A 20012-nucleotide genomic window follows, 5' to 3' on the forward strand; every position below is an offset into this window, starting at 1 on the left:
CAATCTGGGGGTGGGGGAGGGCGGCGGCGCGGGGGGAGACTGGGCCCAGGGCCAGAGCACCACTGGGCAGGCAGTCCCTACGGGCACCTGGGCAGCAGGAAAGAGGCTCAGACCACAACGTACAAACACAGGCTATATTGGGGGAGGCTGGGTGGGGGCCAGGGGGGGGGTCAGTCGTCCTTCAGGCTCCCGAACACGGCGGCCGGCACACTCTGCTGCTCCAGCCGCACCTCTGGGGAAGGGGGGAGGCAGGGAGGACTCGGTCACTCCAGGAGGGACGGTCCTGCCCCAGCCTCCCCCAAATCTGCCCCGTCTGGCCGGCCCCTTACCGTTGGGCTCCAGGTCCATCTCGTCCTCGTCCTCGTCCTCGCCCAGCTCAATCTCCTCGGGGTTGGCCTGCTGGGCCAGCTCGGCCAGCTCCTCCCGGGAGGCGTCGCTCCTGGAGGCGGGGAGCGATCAGGGAGGGGGGCCACAGGGCTCGGCCTCCCCGGCCCCTCCCCTCTGGAAGAAGAGCCGGCTCACCCCCCTCCCCCCACCCTTACCTCACGAACAGGATCTTGCTCTGGGCCCGTGGGGGCTGGTCCCGCTCGGCCTCAGCCGCCAGCTGCTCTGCCCGCTGCTCCAGCAGCTTCATGTCGTCCATGCCGCTCTGCCCGGGGGCCAGGTCAGACACTGGGAGGGGGAGCGTGGGGTCAGACAGCTTCGGTGGGTCCTGCCCTCCGCACAACCACACCAGCCCCCACTGCAGCCCACGGGCCCACCTCGCTCTGGGTGCTGCTGGGTGCCCCAAGCTGTCTGAGGACGCAGCCCGCAGGGAGCTCCCAGGCGCCAGTGGGGAAGGCGGAGGTGACCCCCCGAGCTCCCAGCCCAGAAGGTCCAGGCCGCGCAGGGGGCAGAGGCCGGGATGATGGGGCCTGGCCAGGGAAAGGGGGAGCCGCGGCCGCTCACCGGTGCCTGTGGCGCTGCCCGACACCTTGAGCATCTGCGAGGCCATGAAGTTGACCTGAGTGTTGTACGTGGCCTGCACGCTGCGGCGAATCCGCAGCATCTCCCGGATGGTGTCCTCGTTGCCGTGCCGGACCTCGAAGTCCTTCCACGTCTGCCAGAAAGCCCCGGTGGTCTGTGGAGGGCGGGCGGCACGTGTGTGAGCGGGTCGGCGTGGCTGCAGCGCCCCACTGCCCACCCGCCAGGCTCTCCCCCTACCCGGGGGTCACAGATCTGGGAGCAGAAGCTGTAGATGGCGCGCGCCCGGTCGATCTCGCCAAGCCGGCACTCCATGTCCGCGAAGCGCAGGCACATCTCCCGGGCGTGCTCGTCCGACAGCACCTGCCAGGTGCACAGGGGCGGGTGTCAGCAGGGTCCCCATGCCCAGGGCCGGCCTCCAGTGCCCCCAGCCACCCCCATGGGGCACCTCGATGGCCTTCTGGTAGATGCCGCGGGTGTGGGTGACGCCATAGATCTCGGCTGCCCGCTTGATGTAGATGTTGAACATGTCGTACTGCTGGGCGGGCTCCACGGCCCTGGTGGCGCGCTCGTACACGGCCATGGCGTGCCGGGCCAGGCCCCACTCCTCCTCCAGCTGCGCGTACAGCAGGTAGAGCGCTGCAGTGGGAGGACGGCGGGTCAGAGGCTGGAGCCCAGCCCGGGGTGCCCTGCCCGGCCCTGCCCGGCCCTGCCCGCCTCACTCTTGGCGTATTTGGGAGGGCAGCCGTCCAGCGCCTGTTCGAAGAGGTCCCGCGCGCGCTCCAGCTTGCGGCCCCCATAGCGGGCGATGAACTTGGTCAGGTAGGTGCTCCAGATGTCCGACACGTTGGGCCACTTGAACAGCGAGATGCCACGCTCGTACGCCTGCCCCGGGAGAGTAAGTCAGGGCCGGAAGGCGGGGGGGAGCGCGTCTGCCCCTCATCTCCCTTGGGCTGAGCAAGGTGGCCTTTCCCTAGCGCCCCCTCCTGACTATCGCGATGCTGTTGAAAAGGCCCATGTATGCCTCCCTCAACAAACTGCAAAGTCCCCAACAACCGGGCAGGACTAGGACTCACCAAGTCACCAGCAGGTACCCTTATGGGCCGGGGAGCTGAGGGCGTGGAGGAGCCCTCAGCTCTGCAGACACTGGAGCCCAGAGCCCCACACGGAGGCCCACACACCCAGGCCAAGGGGCAGGGCCCACGTCACTCGGGCTGGGGGTGGCCCGTGCACTGTGTACCACCTCCCCAGCTGTGTCCGGTCTCCCAAACCTGTCACACAGCCAGGCGAGGTGTCCCTGAGTGCACATGCGCAGACCTACAACCCGGGCCTGGGCTCTGGAGCGGGAACAGCCCCCACACACCCACACCAACCCCCGCCCCATAAACACGGAAGCAGGACTCGGGGCCTCTGAAGGGGTGAACGGCCCCCCCCAAATCCTGCCAAAGCCATATCCCCAGGATCTCAGAATGGAACTGTACTTAGAGATGAGGTGTTTAAAAAGGAAACGAGCATGAAGTCGCTATAGTGAGCCCTAATTCAAGAACCGGGGGCCTTATGAGGAGATGATGTCACAGCCACACCCCCAGCGACGACCATGGGAGGCCACGGGGAGAAGACGGCTGCCTGTGCGACAAGGACAGAGGCCTCAGGAGAAACCAGCCCCGCTGACACCACAATCCAAGACTTCCATCCAGCCTCTGGGACTAAGATGACACGTCTAGGTTGTTTAAGTTCCCTGGTCTGTGATGCCCCGTTAGGACAGCGAGAGGACACAACACAGTGCTCGAGGCTCTGAAGCGAACACGCTGTCATCTGGGACCCCCAGATCAGCCCCGCTCACCTTGAAGCTCTCCTCGAAGTACTTGTGCTCCTCCAGGAACATGGCGTAGTTGATGACGATCTGGGGCGTGGCGATGCGCAGGTCCAGGATGCGGTCATACACGGCCTTGGTGGACTGCAGGGCAGGGGCGGGTTGGAGCAAATCCCGAGGCAGAGTCCGCAGGCCGCTGTCCCCCCTTCTTTCCCCTGCAACAGGCACTTGGCCACGCAGCTCACCTGGAAGGTACCCAGGCTCTCCTCTAGGTCGGCGAGCATCGACCACACTTTCAGCGACTTGTACACACGGTTCTGCACGGGCTCCGAGCCGTCGAAGTACTCAGCACGGCGGGCGGGCAGCGCGGTGGCCTTCTGCAGGGAGCCAGTGGCGATGCGGGGGCTTAGAAGTGTCCTGGGTCCGGCCACGTGGCCGCGCACACCCCACGGCCCACCCCAAGTCCGGGCTTGTGTTTACCCGCAGCAGCCGCAAGGCCTGGTCGTAGTTCTCGTGCCGGAGCTCCAGCTCGCCACACTCGCACCACACGCTGGCCAGGTCGTCCACCTGCTTGAAGCTCACCTTGGTGGCCTTCTCCAGGATGATGCGGGCCTGCCAGAGTGCGGAGAGGGCAGGCTGAGACCCTGCCCGCTTGCCCCCTCCCCCACGAGGGTGCACATGGATACACGCGTGCAAACGTGACTGTGTCTGGGCCTCCTGCATCCTCTGGCCAAGGACACATCGACACACACACACACACACACACACGCACGCACGGCATCACACTCACATCATCCAGCTGCCCGTTGTCCTCGTAAAACTTGGCAAATGCGACCCACAGCGTGTGGGGCTTGCCTGTTGCCTTGAAAGGGTCCACCGTCTGCACAGCCTCTGTGTACGTGTTGATGATCTAGTGGGAGGGATCGAGTCAGGTGGGACAGTCGGGCCCCCAGTGGGGGCGGGGGGTCGCGCAGCCGAGGGGAGGGACTGTCACGCACCTCCCGGGGGCGGCCCTGATGCAGGGCCACGCGCTTGTGCCACTCGTGCACGTGGTGCGGGTTCTGGCGCAGCAAGACGCTGTTGAGCAACAAGGGCCGGCGGCCGATGAGCTGCTCGAAGCGGGCCAGCCGCAGCTCCAGGTCCACGTCATCTGGGCTCCGTGACGGGGGTCGGGGAGCACGAGTGAGGGCCTCGGCACACAGCCGCCCCACTCCCCAGACCCCACCGCATGCCCTGGGCTTGGCGGACTCGGCCCACTGGCCACCCCAGCCGGAGACATATACGTCATCCTGGTTACTCACCAAAGGTTTCATGTGCCCTGGCCACCCGGCCGGCCTCCCTCCCTGCCTCCCTGCCTGCCGGCCCCGACGGCCCTAGAGCCGCACCTCTCCCCTGCCCCAGCCGCTTAGGACCCTCGGGCCCTTGGGCCGGCCAGCCCGGGCCTTCCCTCCCTGCCAGCCCAGGACGACTGCCCAGCAGCTCACCGTCCTCCTCCCGCCCCAGTTCCGAGGCTGTCTCCATCTTGGCTGCGATCATGCTCTCTTCGAACTGGGCGTAGCTGTCAAACACCTGCGTGAAGTCGCGCACGGTCATCACGGTCCGGATGGCCTCCTCGTACACATCTCGGGCCTGCGGGCATGGGAGGGCGGAAGGGAAGTGCTGGCTGCGGGCATGGGAGGGCGGAAGGGAAGTGCTGGCTGCGGGCATGGGAGGGCGGAAGGGAAGTGCTGGCTGCGGGCATGGGAGGGCGGAAGGGAAGTGCTGGCTGCGGGCATGGGAGGGCGGAAGGGAAGTGCTGGCTGCGGGCATGGGAGGGCGGAAGGGAAGTGCTGGCGGGGGAGGCACAGGCGCCCACTCGCGCGGACACAGGGAGGCCAACGGCACGGCCCTGGCGGTGGTCCTGAGCCGGGACCGCCCTGCTCTGTCAGGCTCTGAGCGGCGACCGCACAGCCATGATGAGCTGTCCCCTGCCCCCCGCCCCGCCAGAGTGCTCTGGGGCCCCCACTCCTCCCCAGGAAACTGACGGTGATGCTCCCTTGTGCAAAGTGAATGACGCTCAAGGGAAACGTGTGTAAGGTGCCCGATACCCAGTGAGACTCGTGAGGTGACCAACCCCCGTGCCCCAAGGTCCACACCGCAGGGACCGTGGTCTCGGCTCAGCCATGAAGGGCACTGCCGTGGCTGTGGAGGACCCCTCGTGCCAGCCCGGCCCCACTGCTGAAGCTCATGTTCTCATCACTCCTGCCCCCCGCCACAGCTTGGGCCCCATCTCTCCACCCAGCCCTGGCTGGTCATCCCACGGCCCTGGCCTGGCCACTGGCCCCAGAGCCTCCTGGCTGGTCTCCTGCCATGGGCCTCAGCCTGTGGCCGCCCAGGGGCTAAAATGCAGAGCTGGTCCTGCCTCTGTCCCGCTCACGACGGGCCGGTGGCCCCCCTCCTTGGCCCGCAGAGCTCTCCCTTCCCTCGCCTTCGCCAGCCTCCCCTCTGCTCCAGCTCTACTCCCCTCTGCTCCTTCCTCCCCGAGGCCCCCAACAACCCCAGCCAGCCCCTCCAGGGACTCGTCAGAGCCCCAGGCACCGCCCCATCCCGGGCGTGCCACCCCACTGACAAGCAAGCAGAGGGACATGGAAAGGAAGGCTAACTTTTTGGGAGTGACCCTCACGCCAGGCGCCTGGGTGGCACCGGACTCCTCACAGGCGAAGGAGCAACTGTCCCTCTCACTTTGCAAATGAGGACGCCCAGGCTTGGTGGGTTCAAGGCCACCCACCCAGGAAGGACTCGGGTCTAACCAACCCCAAGGCAGGCGTGCAGGCCAGCAGGACGTGCCCGTGTTTGCTGCCCCACACATGCCCGCCTGCGTCCCCTGAATGCCACACGCTGGAGCGATCACCCCCTCCCCGCACCGGCTGCCGGGCCCGCTCACCTTTTCAAAGTGGCCGCTGCGGATGTAGTAGTCAGCCAGGGAGCACCAGAGCTTGCCCAGCTGGTCCGTGAAGCGGGTGAGGCCCCCACGGATGATGGCGTCCACGTTGAGCGACTGTACCTTGTCCGGGTTCTGGGAGATGAGGTCACAGAGCTCGTGCCACAGCTGCAGCGCCAGGAGAAGAAGTCTCAGCTGGATTCCCCACAGGAGCAAGCCCTCCTGCCCTCCCCCCACCCCCCCATAGGCCCACCTGGTAGTTGGACTTGCCGGCCTTGGACACGAAGCGCTCATCGTTGACCACGGTGGCCAGGCGCTGCGCGGCTTCGTCCAGCCGGTCGCTGGACTTGAGGTACTCGATGTACTCCTCCGCGCTCTCGGGGCTAAGCTGCGCAGCGACCAGCCCCATCAGCAGTCGGGGGGCCGAGGAGCCACACCACAACACCCCCTCCCACTCGGCAGCTCTGGGTCAGCCAGCCACCACTGTCCCGGTCAAGAGCCAGCCCCGCCAACCCGGCCTCAGCCACCCCTGTCCAACCCGGGTCCCACCAGTGCGGCATCAGCACTGCTGAATCCAAGTCTGGACTGGAATCGGTCTGGGCCCCACTGGTCCAGCTTCAACAGCAACGGAACAGCCTGCACCCTCCAGGCCTTGCTTTTTACCACAACCCGCCCTACGCGGCCAGAGACCGCTGTGTTAAGAGTTATGTGGTATATGATAGTTGCTAGAAGTTTAAGAAAACCACACACCATCCGCACGCGGTTTCTACCTCGACACACTCCCATAGCCACTGGTCTCGCATTCCCTGCCCTCCCGGGGTGGCCGTGCTCCTGGTTTACGTGGTCAGCTCGGGGGCATCGGTCTGCCCGGTGGGACCAAACACCTCCACGTGCAGAGACTGTCCCTGTCACCTGCCCCGGGACCTGTCTCAATACTGGACGCGTGGCAGGTACTAGCAAAAACGTGAAGAATAAACAAACTGCCGACAAGATCTGTCTCAGGAAGCCTTCTCCCCACTTCCGGCCCTGTGACATGGTGCCAGGGGCTAACAACCAGGGAGCCCGTTCTGGGGCCTCCACGCACGGGGCAGTGCTCCTTCCGCCTACCTTGAGGAAGCGCCGATAGCCCCGCACGGCCGTCTCGGGCAGCGGGTGGGAGCGCAGGAAGCGCAGGTACAGGGGCCAGATCCGGGAGTGCTGGGTGATGGGCAGGGCGCGGAGGGCACGGTCAAACGTGCGGCGCGTGTGCGTGACGCGGCCCTGGTCCATGAGGAACTGGCAGTAGTCCAGCCACAGACGGGGCATCTGGCGGAGCGGGACAGAGGCGCGCGGTGAGCCCAGAACTCCCTCCTCCACGGCCAAGTCTAGCTCAACAGCAAGTCTACCAAGGGGGCAGGACTCAGATCCCCCCCACTCTGCCCACTGCCGGGGACGAAGGCCCCCGACCAGTTCCCCCGCCCCGCCCCTCCCGGCCTCCGCCCTCCCCACCTTGTGCATGAACACGAAGGCCCGCTCGTGGCAGTTGTTGACGTCTTCGTAGGCAGGGTCAGTGACACAGCGGTGCTTCACCTGTGCCCGGCGGGCCTTCAGGTATCGGTACCAGAGTTTGTAGCTGGGGAGGCAGGCGGGGGCAGCCGATGACCGGTCAGCCTTACGGACTCCGCGCCCCCCACCCCTGGGCCCTGCCCCCACGAAGCAACTGCTGGGAGAGGGGACCTGCGGCAGGAGGACAAGTCCCTGCAACGGGGTGGGGGAGGGGAGAGGTGCTGACCCGTGGGGATGGCTACTTAGTGCCAGAACGAGAGCCCCTGGGACCTCCCGGCCAGTTCTGTAAGGACAGGGAGGAGTGGGGGCCGTGGCGGGTCCCACCTGCACGGCAGCAGCTTCAGCGCCCGCTCATACAGCTGGTTGAGCCGCGGCTTCGGGGCACCTTGTTTGAACTCGATGTAGCGGAGCCAGCACTTGACCGAGAACTGGTTCCGCATGATCTCCTCCTCATAGGGGAGGTCCTCTTCTTCCTGCGGGAGCCAGGGAATGGGGAGGAGAGAGACCTGCCCTCAGAGCCAGCTCCCAGGTCCCCCCGTTCGTCGGAGCCAGGGCACCAGAGACCCACATCCTAGGGCTCAGGTCCAGGTTTTACTCCTCAGAATCCCAGCAGCCACCATCTGGCCCAGGCATCAGACCCCTCAATCAGGGTTTAAGGTCAGGCTCAAGACTGTCCCCCAGACACCACTCTTTTGGACTTCCGGATTGAGCCACCCACTCCCTGGCCCAGATCACCGGATTCCTTAGACTCCCGGGTCCATCGCCAGACCTCACTCGGAGCTGGACACCAAGCCTTGACTCCGAACAATGTTGTCTCTTCCCGAACACCAGACCCCTGGCCTCTCAGGATCCCACTAGCCAGAGCGGAGCTCAACTCTGCCCCAGAACTTGGGTAAGTTGAACTATGAATAAGGAAACCTCATCTGGAGTGGAATGGGGAAGCCCTGAAGGGGGAACTCTCACGGCTACCATCTCTCTGTCAATTGCAGAACCCCCACAGGAAGATTTTCTCCTTGCCTGGCAACAGCCCAGAAACTGCCAGAACTCAGGTCAACGAGAAGCCATCACCACCCCCGGAATATCATTTTCTTCTAAGAGACTTTCCTTCAAAGCAGCCCCTCTCAGCTGACTTTTTCTCTATAAAGTGACAGTCCTCCCCTTTGTTCTTCAGACTTGCCTTTGGTTTTACCAGAGCCTGCACACCCCTGCTCAAAATTCCTCTGTAAGGGGCGCCTGGGTGGCCCAGTGGGCTAAAGTCTCTGCCTTCGGCTCAGGTCATGATCCCAGGGTCCTGGGATGGAGCCCTGCATGGAGCTCTCTGCTCAGCAGGGAGCCTGCTTCCCCCCACCCGCCCGCCTCTCTGCCTAGTTGTGATCTCTGTCAAATAAATAAATGAAATCTTTTTTTAAAAATAAAGTAAAAAATAAATAAATAAAGTAAAAAAATAAACAAAATTCCTCTGCCACTCTTAAATCCATTTTGCTGGTAACATAACTATCTATTTTATTTTCAGGCTCGACAGGAGCTAGACCTTTACCTCCAGAGAGGTATGGACTGCCACCAAGCCTCACCAACACCGAACACCAAAACCCTGGGGAAGAGGCCAGGCCTCAATAGGGACACCTCACAGATGCTGCGGGTTCAGCTCCAAACAACCACAACACAGGGACTATCACAACGTGGCAAGTGAATGTTCTGGTTTCCTAGTGCACGTAAAAGTTATACTCATGCTGTGCTGTAGTCTATTAAGCGTGCAATGGCATTATGTCTAAAAAAATCGCATCTTGACGAAAAAATACTTTCTTGCTCAAAAAATGCGAACCCGAGCTTTCAGTGAGTTGAGATCTTTTCGCTGGTAGAGGGTCTCGCCTCCGTGGGGACAGCTGACTGATCAGGGTAGGGGCTGCTGAAGGCTGGGCGGGGGGCTGTGGCAATTTCATTAAAAAAAAAAAAAAAAAAAAGAGAGAGAGCGAGAGAAACTGATTTACCACATCAACTGAATTGTTCCTACATGAACGACTTTTCTGTAGTATAGGATTCAGCTTGACAGCGTTTTGCCCACAGCAGGATTTCCTTCTGAACTGCCGTCAGGCCTCTCAAATTGCTGCTTGGCAACTGAGTTTCCATCACATGCTAAAAGCTCTGTTGTTGGGACATCTGGGTGGCTCAATGGGTTGGGCCTCTGCCTTCGGCTCAGGTCGTGATCTCAGGGTCCTGGGATCGAGCCCCCAATCAGGCTCTCTGCTCAGCAGGGAGCCTGCTTCCCTCTCTCTCTGCCTGCGTCTCTGCCTACTTGTGATCTCTCGCCCCATTAAATAATTTTTTTTTAAATAATAAAAAAAAATTAAAACTCTGTTGTCATTTCAACAATCTTCATGGCATCTTCGCTAGTAGATTCCATTTCAAGAAACCCCCTTCTTTGCTCATCCGTAAGAATTCACACACTCCTCCCCCATTCAAATTTTTTTTTTAAAGATTTTATCTATTTATTTGACAGACAGAGATCACAAGTAGGCAGAGAGGCAGGCAGAGAGAGATGGAGAAGCAGGCTTCCCCCTGAGCAGAGAGCCCGATGTGGGACTCGATCCCAGGACCCTGGGATCATGGCCTGAGCTGAAGGAAGAGGCTTTAACCCACTGAGCCACCCAGGCGCCCCCCCATTCAAATTTTAACATGAGACCGCAGCAAGGCAGTCCTGTCGTCAGGCTCCACTTCTAATTCTGGTTCTCCTGCTGTTTCCACCACATCTGCTGCGGTTGCTTCCTCCCCTGGAGGCTAGAGCCCCCCAGAGTCATCCCCGAGGACTGGACTCAACTTCTTCCAAAATCCTGTTAAGGTTGATACTTTGACCTCTTCTCATGCATCAGAATGCTCTTAATGGCATTTCAAATGGTGAAGCCTTTCCAGAAGGTTTTCAATTTGCTTTTCCCAGATCTATCAGAGTAACTGCCGTCTCTGGCAGCTATACCCCCATGAAACATGTTTCTTAAATAATAAGACTTGAAAACTGAAATTACCCTTTTGGTCCGTGCACTACAAAACAGATGTTATGTTAGCAGGCATGAAAACAACATTAATCTCGTGCAGCCCTGTCAGAGCTCGGGGGTGATCGGGTGCACTGTTAGTGAGCAGTCATTTTGGGGAAGCAATCTTTACTTTCTGGGCCATAGTTCTCAATACTGGGGCTCAAAATATTTAGTAAACAGTGTTGTAAACAGATAGGCCATCATCCAAGCTTTGTTGTTCCAATTACACAGCACCGAGCAGTTTTAGCTTAATTCTTAAGGGCCCTAGGATTTTTAGAACAGCAAACAAGCACCAGCTTCGTCTTAAAGTCATCAGCAGCATTAGCCTCTAACGATAGAGTCTGCCTGTACTTTGAAGCGCTGAAGCCGGGCACTGACTTCTTCTCCTCTCTAGCTATTTAAGTTCTAAATGGCATTTTCTTCCTACGGGAGACTTTTCCATTTATATTAAAAGTCTGTCTGGGGCGCCTGGGTGGCTCGGTAGCTTAGGCGTCTGACTCCTGATCTCAGCTCAGGTCTTGATCTCAGGGTTGTGAGAAAATAATAATAATAACAATAAATTTAAGTCTGTTTCAAGTACTCACCTTCATTAATTATCTTAAGTTTTTTTAAGATTTTATTTATTTGCGAGAGAGAGCATGCGCGTGCACGCACACACATGTGCACTCGCACACAAGCAGGGGCAGCAGCAGAGGGAGAGGGAGAAGCAGGCTCTCCGCAGAGCTGGAAGCTGGACATGGGGCTCGATCCCAAAACCCAGTGATCATGACCCGAGCTGAAGACGGACACTTAAAACAACTGAGCCACCCAGGCGCCCCTCAACTAGATCTTCTTCTTCTTCTTCTTCTCTTTTTTAAAGATTTGATTTATTTGAAAGACAGTGAGAAAAAGAGAGAGAGAGAGCAAGAGCAGGGGGAGGAGGGGGAGAAGCCGACTCTTCACTGAGCATGGAGCCTGACGTGGGGCTCAATCCCAGGACTCTGGGATCATGAGCTGAACCTAAGGCAGACGTTTAACCAACTGAGCCACGCACGTGCCCCTAGATCTTCTTCTTTTTTTTTTTTTAATTTCTTTTTTAAAAAAGATTTTATTTATTTATTTGACAGATACAGAGAGATTACAAGTAGGCAGAGAGAAGGGCAGAGAGAGGAGGAAGCAGGTTCCTGTGAAGCAGACAGCCTGACGTGGGGCTCCAGCCCAGGACCCTGGGATCATGACCTGAGCTGAAGGCAGAGGCTTAACCCACTGAGCCACCCAGGCACCCCCGCCCCCCAAATCTTCTGATTAACTTGCTACAGATCCTACACTGGCATTCTCTGCTTCACTTCACACTTACATTACAGAGATGGCTTCTTTCCTTAAACCTCATGAACAAACCTCTTTTAGCTTCACACTTGGCTCCTGCAGCTCCCTCACCTCCCTGAGGCTTTGTAGAACCAAAGAGTTAGGTTTTGCTCTGAATTAGATTTTGGATTAAGGGGATGTTGTGCCTGGTTTGATCTTCTGCCCAGACCACTAAAACTTTCTCTGTAACAGCAGTAAGGCTGTTTCACTTTTTTACCATTCATGTGTTTCCTGGAGCAGCACTTCTAATTTTCTTCAAGAACTTTTCCTTTGCATTCACCACTTGGCTGTTCGGTGCAAGAGGCCTTGCTTTCAGCCTATCTCAGCTTCCAACATGCCTTCCTCATTAACCTTAATCATTTCTAGCTTTTGACATCAAGTGAGAGGTGACTCCTCCCTTCACTGGAACACTGAGAAGCTCCTGAAGGTTATGAACTGGTCTAATTTCAATGCTGTCACGTCTCAGGGACTGGGACAGAGACAGGCAACAGCGCATGAAGCAGTGGGAACATCTACATTTATTAACTTTCCCTTTCATTTGGGTGTGGCTCCTGGTTCCCCAAAACAAAACTAATGGAAAAGTTTGAAATACTGTGAGAATTACCAAAACGTGACACAGAGACAAGAAGTTAGAAAATGCAAGCCTTCGGGGCGCCTGGGTGGCTCAGTGGGTTAAGCCACTGCCTTCGGCTCAGGTCATGATCCCAGGGTCTTGGGATCGAGTCCCGCATCGGGCTCTCTGCTCAGCAGGGAGCCTGCTTCCCTCTCTCTCTCTCTGCCTGCCTCTCTGTCTACTTGTAATCTCTGTCTGTCAAATAAACAAATAAAATCTTAAAAAAAAATAAAGAAAATGCAAGCCTTCAAAAAACAAACAAAACAAAAAAGAGAGAGAGAGAGAGATATAAGAAAACAAAGATCTCCTGCAATAACGGTGAAGCACAATCAAAGGACATATGTCAGTGCTCCAGATGCCAAGTCTTGGACTCTTAAGGATCCCACTGGCCATCGCCCGACCAGCTCCACATCTGACTCCAGTTCTGCGAATCCAGACACCAATCCTTTATTCCAGAAACTACAAGGCTCAGGGCCAGACCTAGGCCGTTACTCAGGACACCAAGACTTTACCACAGAAACCAGAGCCCTGGCTTTGGGTCACTATCCTCTACTTCAGACGCCAAGATCTCTACAAGATTTCGCTGTGCGACCCACCCCTCTCCCCGCGCGGTCCCATTTCCACCGGAGGCCCGGGTCGCCTGGCCCTTAACTTCGGCCGCAGCTCTTCGCTCAGACCACCTGGACTCCGGCACCAGAACTTAGCTCCTGGCAGCCCGACCCGCACGCCCTGCTCTCGGGTGGACAGAATTTGGCCGACACCCCCGGTGGCCAGACCCCGAACCTCTGAAGCATCCAAGCCCTGTGCTCTCACACAGGCCACCCCCGGCCCCGCCGCGGACTCACGAAAACGAGGTCCGGCCGCTCGGACCGGGAAAGACGCGCCATCACCACCATCTTCCTGGCTCTCCAGCTACGGGCAGGAGTCGCGTTATAATGACGCCTCCTGCGGACGGCCCGCTCCCCGGGGCCAGACCTATTTTCTATTGGTTGAACCCTTTCTGACCCCGCGGACCGCGTTTGTTGACTTTCGCTTAGAAGGCACAGACGACCGGAAGCAGGGAAGAGACGCCCGAAGATGACATCATCGCGAACCTCGTCTACCAATCAGCTTCAGTAATGGAGGCGATGAACGCCCAATGAGCTGCTGTTTTGCTGGAGGGTTGACTTTGGGCGGAAGCGGCTTTGTAGCCTAGGAGAAGCGAGATGGGGGTGAAGCTGGAGGTGTTTCGGGTCAGTGAGCTTTGCAGCGGGTGGACAGTTGGACTCCTCCGGGCCCTGAGGAGGAGGCTTTGGAAGGGAAGGGGACTCCGGGAAAGAGGGCAATGTGGGGAGAGAGTTTCTGAGTTTTGAGAGGGATCTTTAAGGTTGGAAGCGGAGGGGGAGGGCTGGTGGGCGGCGGGGCGTCCGAGAGGAATGATGTGGGAAAGGGGCTCCAAGAAGGAAGGCTTCAGGCGCTGGGGAAGCTCGTGGGCTCCGGCTGGTTGTGCGTTTCTGATAGACCCCTGGGTTTAGGGGAATCGATTTCAAGTAATGAGGATTCCAGGGTCTGAAGATGCTCCAGGGATCTAACGGACGGGTGGGTCGTGAGGTCTCACGAAGATGCCTTTGATTTTAGTCCGGGGTTTTGTACTCTGAGTCAGGGGTCTTTCCGCGCTCGCGCGTGTACGTACGTATGTGTGTGTGTGTCTTTGAGGGGGCGTTTCCCCAGACTTGGAGGAGGCTTTGAGGTCTCCTAAATTAGTATTACTAGAGGACTAGGCTCTAAAGTGTGAGGCTTCTGTGCCGGTGGTGGGAGTTCTTCGGTTCTTGGGGACCCTGAGGACGCAAGGCATCCTCCGTGGGAGGATGGTCCTCCAAGCTCTGAGCAACCTGTGCGTGTTGTGGAAGAGCTTTAATCCCTGGCTCTGTTCATTGACCCCCTGCCCTTCCAGATGACACTCTACCTCACCTTCCCTGTGGCTATGTTCTGGATCGCCAATCAGGCCGGATGGTTTGAAGACTATGTCATACAGCGTAAGGTGGGCACAGGGAGAGTATTCATGGGTTCGTTCCAGGGCTGGGGGAGAGAATGGGGCACCAGCCTGCTGGGGACCAGTGTCTGCTTCCCACCAGCCAATTCTGCCCTGGGTGGGGGGCTCCGGAGGCTCCTGGCTCATGCTTCCAGCTGCTATTTTGTCCCCACAGAGGGAGCTGTGGCCACCTGAGAGGGAAGACCAGGTAAGTAACATACTCTTCTTCCCCCCTAAAGGGACAGAGGTGCCTGGATCCCTGTGGCCGTGATGGGTTTGGATGAAGATTTTTCTCTCAGTCCTGAGGAAAGAGAACTGAGAGCAGAGGGGTGTATAGTTTCTTTCTTGCCCTTTTCCTGAAAGGTGAAGCTAATCCCACTTGGACCCTCGCTGTAATTGGTGCAGGGCTTCCAGCATAGACGTTGAACTCTGAGGCTGTGCCCTGGGGGAGTAAGGGGGTGAAGGGAAGGGGGTCCAGGCCCCCGAGGTGTGTGTCCTCCTCCTCTCCCATTCCACCCCCCCTTCTCCACCCCCCAGCGCCGGGAGCTAGAAGAATTCAAAGAGAGGATACGGAAGCAGCGGGAGGAGAAGCTCCTTCGTGCTGCCCAGCAGAGCTCCTGAATCCGAGCCCGTCCACCCAAGAAAATACACATACACAGTTTCTTGTTTCTTGTGGAAGTGTTTTATTGTCTATTTTCAGGGGCCAAGCAGGGCCCAGGATGGCTCAGGCCTTCATGGGGCTTGTGTCTGGGGTTGGGGGCTGCTGTTCCGACGGAAGCTGAGAGCAGTCGGGTCTTGAGGGGTGAGGAGGGGTTGGGGGCTGAGCGTCCCAGCTCGTTTCTGCACTCCGTCCTGTGGATGAAGAGGGGTCAGCCAGAGGGACGGATCACGGGCAGTGCCAGCCAAAGCTGACCCAGACATCGGGAGACGGTACCTGTGTGCCACCTCCTGCCGTTCACCCCTGCCATCCTCCGGCTTCTACGTACATGAGTTACTCCTTTAGTTACCTCCCGAGTTACCATCTTTAGGGCAGTATTTGGGGTCTTGGGATCAGAACCCGGGGTACACGTGCATATGTGTGTTATGTGTGTCATAGACACACACTAGTGTATGGAGGTGTGGGTCCCGTGTATAAACTCAGGTGCCCTCTTCCTCGGAGGTGTCTTCCTAGGAAGGGGGGCTGCTCATTCTGTCTTCCCTGAAACCCTGAGACAGGCAGGAGCCATGAGTTCCAGCCATGGCTCTAACATTCACATGCCTCCGGCCTGACCTTGGGCACCTCTCAGCCCCGTCTGGGCCTTTGTCCTCCCACCCGAAGTCGGGTATCCAATCGGCCAGGATCCTGTGCCTGGCATGGACCCAGGGTGGCCCTTTTACTAGGCACTTACACTTCTAAGGGGCACATTGTGGCTAGACATGAGGGTGAGGAAGGCTCCGTTTACTCCTGGCTCTGGGTGGGAGTCAGGGTCAGAGAGCTCAGCCTAGCAGATGCCTGCTCAGCCCCAGCGGCACGTCACCTACCTTGGGGCCTATGGGCTGGAAGCCAGGCAGGCTGCTGACTGTCACACGCTGGTCATCCATACGGCGGCCCTGGGTACTGGCCAGCATGTCCATGAGACTGTCCATCTCGGGTGCAGGGCCACTCTCTGCGTTAAGCAGAGGCGTGCGGGGATGAACATATACGCTGACTCCAGGGGACACAGCCGGAGCCCCCAACCCGCTCCTCCGCCCCCACTCATTCTCTAGGAAGCGCGCTGGCCTCTCCCTCCCATCCCTTGCCCAGTGTTCCCATTTGCAGCTTGCTTCCTCAGACTCTTGCCTACAGGCCCCCGAGATGGCCACTCTCCCTGGATCCCTATGCCCTGCCCGGCTCATGCCCCCAAACATCACACCAGTCCCACCCTACCCCCTGCCCCCGTGCCCGTGCTCACGGCTCTCAGAAGTCGGGCCAGGCCCTGCCTGCAGCGAGCACCGCTGCTCCTCCATCCGGTCGCCCTGCACGTGGCTCAGCAGGTTGAAGAAGCCCTCCTGGTCTGGAGAGCCAGCCTGGGAGACAGACACACTCAGTCTAGCTGGCCTCTCAGCTGGGGAGCCCCTCCCCTCCCCTCCTCGGCGCTCACCATGGTCCCCGCCGATGTGCTGCTCTGCAGAGCCGCTCAGAATGAGACCTGAGCCTCCTTCCCAATCCCGGCCCCTGCCCCAGGGGCCCCGCCAGCAGGGCCACTCCACGTGGTGCTGCCTCCAGGGAGAGGCTGCCGGTGCCAGCATCCTGACGTCCTAAATTGGGGCCTGACTGCAGGGTGGCCTGGGGGCTGGGATGTGACCCAGGGAAACATACCAAGGGCTGCCCCCCAAATCCCAGCATCCCCCACCTCCCAGGGGTTAACACGAAGAGCACTGACCTCTGCCCTGGGGCTGGGCTAGGCCCTTGGACCCCCATGCCCACCAGCGCTTCCTTGGGCAGCAACTGGGTCAGGGGTCCCAGGAGACTTGCTTGCTAATTAGGTGCCCTACAAACCAATTAGTCTTGTCATTCACAGGCCCTTGAGTTAGGGATGTGTGGGGTGGAATCTGCTTACCTTGATGCAGGCTGCCGAGGTCCCGTCCACCTTCTCTTCCTGGTCCGTCATCATCCCCGCGCCCCTCCCCTGGGTCCGTCCACTTCTCTGCTGGCCTCTGTCCCGGCCCTGTGCCAGAGAAGGCTTTTTAAAAGACTGGGATGTGGCGGGGGGAGTGGATACCCAGCCCCAAATCCCCAGCTCATGCCCCATCTGCTCCCACCCAAGCTTAAGCCCCATAAAGATGATCCAGATAATTGTTTTTTGCAGCAGGGCACAGTGCTGCTGTGGGGGCAGGAGACAGGGTGACCTGGGTTTGGGATCTTGTGCAGCAAGACTCACTGGGCCCCAAGAACTCTCAGTGGGGCTCAGCAGCAGACCAGAGCAGTCTCCCCCCACGATGGGGCACAGGGGCTGGTTGGCACCTCTGGGAGAGGTCAGGCCACCAGGGCAGCTCAGGCGGGGTCTGTAGCCGTCCAGTGGGAAGCAGAGTGAGAAAGGCTCACCCTGCTGGTGGGGCTGTTGCCAACCGCAGGTGGTAGGGGAAGGAGGTGGACTTGAGGACCATTGAGGCCCCACCAGGCTGAGTAGCTCCACCTTGGTCTCCCGGCCACCCCTTCCAGTCCCTGGGTCTGGTTGCTCACCATCGGCCCTAATACCAGAAGGTCTGGGATTTCCCCACCCCCACCACCTTTTTAAAGGTTTTATTTATTTTAGAGAGCAAGAGAGAGCATAAGCTGGGGGCAGGGGGAGTAGGGGCAGAAGGAGAGGCAGACTGAGCAGGGATCCCCATGCGGGGCTCGATCCCAGGATCCCGGGATCATGACCTGAGCCGAAGGCAGACACTTAACCAGCTGAGCCACCCAGGTGTCCCCAAAAGGCCTGGGATTTCCTGTCCTGCCACCAATGTCAGGTTGAGCTTTCTCCTGAGACCTGTCATCTCAGTACCTGGGGATGGCAGGCAAGGAGGAGAGTCCTTGCCCCCTTCCCCAAGCACCCATGGCCTCCTTTCAGTGGCCTGGGAGAGGGTGCCAGTGGGAGGAACCCACGGGCACCCCATCCCCTACCCAAGATGCCTTTCTAGAAACCAGTTAAAACCTCTCCTCAGAGTAAATGGGCCGCACTGTCAGCACACCTGCCCAAGCACAAAGCTCGGTCCTCTTCCCCAGGCAATGCTTCCCCATCTGGGTCCCCGCCTGCACCCTGTCGGCAGCCCCGCATCCTCAATGTCAACGGGATGCTCTGCTCTTCCGCAGATGTACTAGTTTACTGCTGCCTTAACAAAGTCACAAACTGAGGGACTTAGAGCAACAGATGATTGTCACACAGTTCTGGAGGCCGGAGCCAGAAGTTGGGGCGTTGGCGGTACCGTGCTCCTGAGACCCGTAGGGGAGGGTCCTTCCTTTCCTCTCCCTGGCTCCTCAGGGTTGCAGGCAGCCCTTGGTGCTCCTTGGCTGGTCTCTGCAGTATTTCAGCCTCTGGCTCTGTTGTCATGTGACATTCCTCTCTGTCCCTGTCTCCACATGGCCGTCACAAGACATGGAAACCAGTCGCGTTGTGTTAGAGGTTCCTGCTACGACTCTTTCTCTAAATAAGGTCACAATCTCAAGTACCAGAGCTTGGGCCTTCAACCTGTCTTGGGGGAGGATGGACAGGATACCATTCAGCCATTAGCAGCAGAAGACCCTGGGCCCCCGCACAGAATCCAGTCGGGGGTGGTAGACCCTCCAGACTTCCACCCCCAGGGGACAGACTGAGAAGCTGCAGGAGGTGTCACGGCCTCCCAGCTCCTCCCTTTGCCCCTGCAATCCACCCTTCCCCTCCAGGAGCCGCAGGGATGCCCTCCTTGCCCTGCTCAGAACTCTCCCTTGGCTCCCGTTGCCCTCAGGAGAAAACGCCCCAGAGTAATGGAACGTTCTAAAATTGGGGACGGACGCACAACTCTGAACATGCTAAAAGGCATTGAATTGTACTCTCAGTGACTGTGCTATGTGAATTATATCTCAACAAAGCAATGAAAGAAAGAAAATACAAGGGGTGCCTGGGTGGCTCAGTGGGTTTAGCCTCTGCCTTCGGCTCAGGTCATGGTCTCAGGGTCCTGGGATCGAGCCCTGCATCAGGCTCTCTGCTCAGCAGGGAGCCTGCTTCCCCCATCCCCGACCTCTCTCTCTGCCTACTTGTGATCTCTGTCAAATAAATAAGATCTTTTTTATGGGCACCTGGATGTCTCAGTGGGTTAAAGCCTCTGCCTTCGGCTCAGATCACGATACCAGGGGCCTGGGATCCAGCCCTGCAAATGGGCTTTCTGCTCGGCAGGGAGCCTGCTTCCTCCTCTTTCTTGCTTGCCTCTCTGCCTACTTGTGATCTCTGTCTGTCAAATAAATAAATAAAATCTTAAAAAAAAAAAAAGAAGAAGAAGAAGAAGAAGAAGAAGAAAGAAAAAACAAAGGAATGGAGGGAGGGAGGAAAACATGGAAGAAAACCCCAAATCCTACCTAGAGTGGCCAGCAATCCTGGTTTGCCCAAGACTTTCTCAGTTTTAGCTCTGGAAGTCCTGTGTCCTGGAAACTTCTCAATCCCAGGCAAATTGGGCTGGGTCAGTCCTCCCTTTCCACAGAGGTCTGGCCTCCAAGCTCACCTCACTTCCCGCTGCTCCTCCAGCCACATCCCCTTCTCTCTGCCTGCATCGCTGCATGGCTCCTTGACGTCGTTCAGGTTAAATCGACACGTCACCCTGTGAGTGTCCCCCCTCTGGTACCACACACGATAAACCGCCCCCCCCCCCAACCTGGCGTGTGCTCTCACATCACTATTTCCGTTAGAGCAGAACTGACCATTTTCTCTTCCCTTCCACTTCACCTTAAGTGCCACATGGCAGATCTAGTTTTTATTCACTAATTGAATTAGTGAATTGCCTGTCCCATGTAAGTGGCAAAGGGCCAAGCACCAGACTCATTACCTTTTTTTTTTTTCTTTAAGATTTATTTATTTGAGAGCAAAAGAGCATGAACAGGGGAAGGGCAGAGGGAGACGCAGACTCCCTGCTAAGCAGAGAGCCTGACATGGGGCTCCAACCCAGGACCCTGGCATTATAACCTGAGCCAAAGGCAGACTGCTTAACCGACCGAGTCATGCAGGTGCCTCATCCAGACCAACTCTTAATAAACATGGCCAAATGAAGGAACCAGTTCTGGACTCTGCATTCACATCCGGGCATCA

General features: G+C 58.4%; 3 protein-coding genes across 4 annotated transcripts; 1 reads left to right on the plus strand and 2 right to left on the minus strand.

The window, feature by feature from the left end:
• Window positions 1-120: 120 nt before the first annotated feature.
• XAB2 (XPA binding protein 2) lies at window positions 121-13281 on the minus strand. The gene is made up of 19 exons (XM_082733027.1): window positions 13070-13281; window positions 7566-7714; window positions 7185-7308; window positions 6804-7001; window positions 5950-6084; window positions 5700-5864; window positions 4261-4405; window positions 3775-3926; window positions 3567-3686; window positions 3257-3388; window positions 3022-3153; window positions 2807-2920; window positions 1686-1848; window positions 1412-1602; window positions 1204-1326; window positions 949-1120; window positions 543-672; window positions 330-439; window positions 121-232 (listed from the first exon to the last, which is right to left on the minus strand). The coding sequence occupies exons 1-19, from the start codon at window positions 13118-13120 to the stop codon at window positions 171-173; spliced, it is 2568 nt and encodes an 855-aa protein (XP_082589153.1). The 5' UTR covers window positions 13121-13281; the 3' UTR covers window positions 121-170.
• Window positions 13282-13370: 89 nt separating this feature from the next.
• PET100 (PET100 cytochrome c oxidase chaperone) lies at window positions 13371-14904 on the plus strand. 2 transcript variants are annotated; one of them, XM_082733029.1, is made up of 4 exons: window positions 13371-13456; window positions 14158-14244; window positions 14411-14443; window positions 14773-14904. In XM_082733029.1, the coding sequence occupies exons 1-4, from the start codon at window positions 13430-13432 to the stop codon at window positions 14854-14856; spliced, it is 231 nt and encodes a 76-aa protein (XP_082589155.1). In that variant the 5' UTR covers window positions 13371-13429; the 3' UTR covers window positions 14857-14904. The 2 variants fall into 2 exon arrangements, with proteins under 2 accessions (XP_082589155.1, XP_082589156.1); XM_082733030.1 differs by lacking the exon at window positions 13371-13456 and adding an exon at window positions 13619-13802.
• On the minus strand, window positions 14895-16459 carry PCP2 (Purkinje cell protein 2). The gene is made up of 4 exons (XM_082733028.1): window positions 16356-16459; window positions 16167-16281; window positions 15757-15881; window positions 14895-15087 (listed from the first exon to the last, which is right to left on the minus strand). The coding sequence occupies exons 1-4, from the start codon at window positions 16356-16358 to the stop codon at window positions 14968-14970; spliced, it is 363 nt and encodes a 120-aa protein (XP_082589154.1). The 5' UTR covers window positions 16359-16459; the 3' UTR covers window positions 14895-14967.
• Between the last annotated feature and the right edge of the window lie 3553 nt (window positions 16460-20012).

This window comes from Mustela nivalis (genome assembly GCF_964662115.1).
Source record: "Mustela nivalis genome assembly, chromosome: 1".
In the NCBI taxonomy this organism is placed as follows: domain Eukaryota; kingdom Metazoa; phylum Chordata; class Mammalia; order Carnivora; family Mustelidae; genus Mustela; species Mustela nivalis.